This window comes from Toxotes jaculatrix, chromosome 13 (assembly GCF_017976425.1).
Source record: "Toxotes jaculatrix isolate fToxJac2 chromosome 13, fToxJac2.pri, whole genome shotgun sequence".
In the NCBI taxonomy this organism is placed as follows: Eukaryota; Metazoa; Chordata; class Actinopteri; family Toxotidae; genus Toxotes; species Toxotes jaculatrix.
Genome location: NC_054406.1, coordinates 16,994,077 through 17,000,203, shown reverse-complemented (window position 1 = coordinate 17,000,203; position 6,127 = coordinate 16,994,077). Strand labels below are relative to the sequence as shown.

The window sequence follows — 6,127 nt, the reverse complement described above, 5'->3', positions numbered from 1 at the left end:
TATTGTTACATTTGCAAAATGTACAGGTTAGTCCTCATAAAAGCCTAGATGTCCTCTACGTGGTTCAACAGCTGGTGAAGGTGCTGACTTTTTGCCTGGGACATGAAGCTTTGGCCTCAATCTTTCAGGTTTTTCAGCTCGATATCATATATGTAGCCATAGAGTGCATATTTAAGACATGTTTTACAAAATTTGTGTTTTCAAACGAGTCACCTGGAAACATTTAAAAGTCAGCCGGAGTTGGTGTTTTTAATAAACTTATCTTTCACCGTTATTGTGAACTGTATATGTGCTGTGCGAGAATGGAAAGATCGACAGGCATAGCAACGACTAAGAAGGGGGCGCTTAGCGAGCGGTCAATTGGTCACAACAACAAAATTTAGACTTTTCGTTTTAAGTCCAGCAGTCTTTTAAATATTCCATTGATCACATGTTGGTTGGACTACAAAGATGACGAAGACCTAACAAGTTCAAAGGATTGTGCAGGTATTCTGCTGTCCATCATGGCATCATTCAAGCCTTTCCACATCTCAGCTGGTTTGGGCTGTTGGAAAGGGGGACCATGGAAAACGCCATCCACCCATTCTCTGAGCGTGGTGACTGGTGATTCCTGTTGCCTGTCTGCCTTAGTGAGCCCCATACTAGAGGGATATGCAGGAGAGGAGGACCCAGTTGATGACAGCATACAGGGAGGGTATTCTGGCTGCAAGCTGGCATCCAAAGACACAGCAGTGTGAGCGATGGACCAAATTTTTGGCTTGGTGTCTGTGCTCTGAAGGTCTGGATTAGGATAGAAGGAGGTGTTTTGGTGTTGGACTGATGTGGGTTTGGGGCAGTCCGGGGATAATCTCTCTTTTCCGTGCAATGGGTCTGGGTTGTGTGAGAGGTGCCCGTGTGGGAGATCTGTGTTTAGGTTTGTATCATTGTCCTCAGGTAGGTACTGTGGCTTCGGTTCACAATCAGAAGCATCAGACTCCAGCAGATCGAAGTCCTCAAGATCGCTTTGCAGGTCTGCACACTGCTGATCTGCAATAATGAATGATGCAGAAAACACTAAGTCTGTGCATGCTAATCAAACTCTGAGCAAACCTTAAAAAAAGCAAAGCAGACAGATTGATTTAGGCCCCACTCACCAGGAAGCTCTTTGTCACTTTTAAGTGGCTTCTCAGCTTCGTCACTGTCATCATCACAGCCTCGATCATCAGAGCTTTTACAAGTGCGCGGTGACCACGTCACTTTGTTCTCTTTTTTCAGCCTCCTGCGTGCATTGGCAAACCATGTAGATACCTGAGGGAGGGAGGGCATGGAAATCATAAAATAAGATAAAATCACAGGGATAGTGGAAGGAAGGAAGGAAGGAAGGAAGGAAATAAGTTATCCAGCCATGAAGGGCAGAAAAAAAACAAAGGAAGTGAAGGAAAGAACAAAAATGGAAATAAAAGGAAGCAAAGAGGGAAAACTTGTTAAAATTTAAAGGTATGTATGAAATAAGCAAAACAAACAGAAAGAATGAGAGAACAGTACAGTGAATGGATTGAGAGCAAAGACAAGGACTCATTATTCGGCAAATAATCTTTAAGAAATAACCAACAAAATTGCTCTTAAATCCTGTTTTACTAAATGTAACCCATACTCACCTGTGTGAGAGTCATCCTGGTGATGATAGCAAGCATTATCTTCTCTCCCTTTGTGGGGTAGGGGTTCTTCTGGTGCTCCTGCAGCCAAGCTTTCAGGGTGCTGGTGGTCTCTCGGGTGGCATTTTTACGACGTGAAGCACTGTCAGAGCAGGAATACCTGAACAAAATTGTGACATTCGTTGTAATATTTTGCTCTGTCTTACCGGATATAGGCAGTGGAATTCACTATGAAGAAAGCTCTCCATCATTTATGAGTAACTATTGGCTATAAAATAATATATTAATGATGCGTTAGGAGAGAAACCATGCTATAAAGAACAATAAAACCACTGCTGTAAAACCTGTACCAGCTCCAGACACTAAATCCCATATTATATTTATAATAATACATAATACTTATGTAATGATGCCAAGACATATGAGTATTTGAGGTCACTGTAAAAACAATGGAAATATTTTTCATCTCTAAGTCACCAGTCATAAGTAGGATGTCTGATATAAAGATATTAGAATTTTAAATTAGGAAAGTAAGAGCAAAAAGCCTATGCAGACTCTGACTTACCCATATCTGTCATAAGGATATTGTCCAAATGTGTATTCGTAGGGATAGTAGGCAGGAGTCTGAGATGTCCCCACATGCACAGATGCAGCTCCCTCTTTGGGATCTAGTGGTCCCTGAAAAAAAATTGGCAGATAACTGATATGAATATTGGCGTATTCAGAATCCTTAAAATATTCCAACATATTTTTAGAGCAGACTCAAGAGTGACTTTAGGCTCAAATTATCTCGTTTACTTAGATTTTTTTTTCCATCTCATCTGAGCGTAATATTTCCATATCATTCTAGAAAATGTGTAGTCTTCAAAAATGCCATGGTCACTGGTTCCTTCTTCTACCTTTCTTCTATCACATCTGCGCAATTGCACATTGTTTGAAAGAATTTTATTAAGTGTCGCTAGAGATGACAGTGTATTAATGAACTAAAAGTGAAATATGAAACTCACTCTGGAATAGAGAGCGGTGGCATCGCTGGTGCAAGTGTTGTAATAACCTTGGCTCTTCGGATAAGGGCCGCTGTAAACTCCGATGCCGGTGCCTGGAGTGAGCTGATGGCCCGGAGAGCGCAGCACCGGGTGAGACGGAGGCGTTCCAGGTTCCAGACAACCGGCAAGAGAGCCGGAGGTCATCAGAAACTTTGGCAAGACAATTGCAAAATGAACTTAATTTGTACTAGAGGATCATCATTGAGAAAGAAATTAAAGTTTTTTTTTTAAATTCAAAACCATAACTTAAAAACACAGCAAAATACCTCTTTACACTTAGCTATTGTTTACATTTTCCTTGTTTACTTTAAAGGACTTTTGGGTGTTATCATTTCAGTTTGTTCTTGAAAAAAAACCCCCTGAAAAATGCACTACAAAAGCACAGAAAAGTAGAAGAAACCAAAAGTCGAACGACTTGTTAATGGTGTAAGTCACTAAGTCACACTCCTTAACTTAAACAACGAAACAGATGCTTAAAATATTGACTGTACCTGCGGAGCGGTGGGGTAGGAGTATCCCAGCTGAGAGTAAGCCATGGCTCAAATAAGATCAAAGACGCAGAAGCAGGAGCGCAGACCCGGGACGACATTCAATAGCGGCAAAGGTAGACTTTTGCCTCTGACACTAGTTCCGAGCGAGTTTGCAGGTCAACTTCTCTGTTTTCAAATTGTGGATATACATCTACCACCGTATCCAAATGGGGGCACGCAGACATTTACGCACCACTTTCATTTTACGCAGCACAATGAACGGTCTTTAGAAGTAACTTCTTGGCTTCTCTTGCAGTTCCGCCACAGTCGCCTAACTGCTGCAGCTTCTACAATGTCCCTGCTACGTTACAGTCCAAAGCGAGTGTGTGTATGTGTGCGTGTGTTTGTGTGTGTGTGTGATCAAACCATTCATCTCCCTGTGTTGCGCTCTTTGGTTTTAAGGCGCGTCTCTCTGACGTCAGCCCGGACTCTGAGTGTGTGTGTGTGTGTGTGTGTGTGTGTGTGTGTGTGTGTGTGTGTGTGTGTGTGTGTGTGTGTATAGCCCGGTGTTCATATCAAGATGAAGAAACTCACCTAATTAATTCCCTCCCAGTTTTCTTTCAGCTCCTATCCAAGAGAACAGCTTCACGCAAGCGCAAGTGCAACCCCCCCATCAGTCCCCAGGCGTAATGAGAATGTGATCAATTCTCCTTTCCAAATAAAGACACACACACTGCTACCTACATACGCACACACACGGACACACTCCTGCGACACGCACACACATGCACACGCAATGCTATGGCCAGAGGGGGGATCAGGAACGTGATGCGTTGACACTGCATTGACACAAGATGATTGATGACTACAACCTGATATTAGCATAATCGTTTTGCCCTGTAGTTTAGATAAGTTGTCACCGCGGAGAAACCTCCCTGTCATCCACATATTCATGAGTGGGGAAATTTCAGGTCTCCTCCAAGCAAATTAATCAAAGAATAAACACCCTCTGCATTCCCTTGAGTAAGCACCTTTACCAAGTGAATGGCTTGCCATGTTTTTAATAACAAAGTCTTAAGCCGCCCCAGTAAAGTGAAGACATTTCTTTTATTTCTTTGCAACCCACCTCTAGATTTTGATTCATCTTTTGTTGGTAGAGGAGAATGAAGTGTGATAGGGATGAGGAAAAATCTTAAAAATCTTACCTAAATGTGGAGAGGGAGAGTTGTTTGTGGAGGGATGGCAGTCTTAATGTTTTGGTTGAGGAGGGTCTTTCAACTTTTCCTCATCACAAATTTGTTTTTCCCTCTTGTGATGTATCATAAAGAATATTTTAGATTGTCTAATAACTACATCGCAAAGATGGCTCTTTGATATTTACTGTGCATTCTTTGGAGGCTGTTTATAAGAAACATCTCATGCCCAGCCATGCAACTCAAGCATCATGCCATTGATTTGACCAACAGTCTGAAACCTCATGTCATACATGAGACTACTGTATGTTGTTTGGTTTAGACAACGTAAGCACTTTAGTTAACGTTAGGGAAACGTTGTGGTTTTGGTTAAATATTATAAAGCACATTGTTTCTCAAGTGTAACTGCAGCTGTAGTAATTATTAAGGAAGCTAAGGAGGAAGTAGAGGGAGAATGGCTCAACAAAACATGGGACTTTCACGCATTGTTTCATTTAACCATGACTGTTCCACAAACTTAACCCCATGTTTTTTTATTGCAGCCATGACAACAATGACCCATTTTAATCCAAACTATGACCTTTTCCTAAACCTAAAACTAAAGTAGTTTATTATTGCATTTGCTTGCACAGGTCATATTATTGTTACCATGACCATAAAGGGCTGGTATGACTGTCGCTGGTACACCCCCATGTGTGTTATCAGAAGGTAGGGACATAATTACATTATTTTGAGATTTTTTTGGAGGGGGAGGATGTTGTGGTTTATTTTCTAGGTCATGGGCAGGATCCAAAGAAAGTGGGTTTTTCGTTTTTATAAAATGAAATATAAGATTTATCCCCCCCAATCCCCGCAATCATTTACACACAGTACCTTATGTTGTATTTGAAAATGAATGGGAGAATCAAAATGGGAAAAAAAAAGAAGTAAGAGACAAAGGAAGAGTTGGGCAAGAATCTTCACACGCAAGCATCCCAACATGAAGAAACGGAAGGGGAAAAGAGGGAAAGCCTGAAGAGGTAAACTTGGGAAGCCAAAGAAATCGTTAATAGTCAGGGGATCTGAAATGGAGCGAGGGGATGTGGAGGGGTAAAAGGACAAAATATTCCCAGTGCACCCAGAGTAATGCTGGAACAACAGAGCTGCATCACCAGAAAGCATCTCAGGCCCCACCGGGGAGAAGGCATCTGTGTACGAGCGCTTGATTGACATTCCATTTGTCCTGTGAAAGGTGCTCATATACCGAACACGGACTAACTGTCTCTCCCTCATCTGTGCTCAAAGCTTGGAAATGAAGTTATGTCCTCGTGCTGGCTTTGCACCTCTTCACACAAAACACATGTCACTCAAAGAGAAGGGGAGTTTGTTTAGCCAGTGACAATGAACATGACTGTTTAATCTTGGTTTCATATAGTTTACAGGGTAAATAGAGATATAGATGAATGAGCAGACTATGGAGAGTCTGGATTTAACTTCCAAAGCATTTGTTACCTCCTTCCTCAGTGAAAAGAATGAATATACAGAATGCATTACACACGGAGATGCACAGATTGTGTTATTTCCTTCTTTTTGAATATTCAATGAACTCTTATATATTAATATGTGGTGTGCTTATAAATTTATGGCATTCCTCCAGTATATATTTCTTAAAGCCTCGCGTTCGTTAGACCGTGATTATATCTTTCTGATCTTGCTCCCCTCACATCAATCATTCATTCAAGATGCGCCACAAGAAAAAAAAAAAGAAGAAAGGAAACACATTCTCATTCTCTCCTTCCTGCTTT

The 6,127-nt window shown here is 41.4% G+C and overlaps 1 protein-coding gene across 1 annotated transcript; it reads right to left on the bottom strand.

Annotated features, from left to right (window-relative positions):
• Positions 1 to 442: 442 nt before the first annotated feature.
• Positions 443 to 3,216, bottom strand: irx4b (iroquois homeobox 4b). The gene is made up of 6 exons (XM_041053774.1): positions 3,172 to 3,216; positions 2,642 to 2,830; positions 2,200 to 2,312; positions 1,638 to 1,794; positions 1,134 to 1,287; positions 443 to 1,026 (listed from the first exon to the last, which is right to left on the bottom strand). The coding sequence occupies exons 1-6, from the start codon at positions 3,214 to 3,216 to the stop codon at positions 443 to 445; spliced, it is 1,242 nt and encodes a 413-aa protein (XP_040909708.1).
• Between the last annotated feature and the right edge of the window lie 2,911 nt (positions 3,217 to 6,127).

Excerpts from the sequence above, each read along its gene's own strand:
- irx4b (XM_041053774.1), bottom strand. The coding sequence starts at position 3,216 with ATGGCTTACTCTCAGCTGGGATACTCCTACCCCACCGCTCCGCAG. Across the intron at positions 2,831-3,171 it reads CCTACCCCACCGCTCCGCAG|TTTCTGATGACCTCCGGCTC; the intron begins GTACAGTCAATA and ends GTCTTGCCAAAG. Across the intron at positions 2,313-2,641 it reads CCACCGCTCTCTATTCCAGA|GGACCACTAGATCCCAAAGA; the intron begins GTGAGTTTCATA and ends ATTTTTTTTCAG.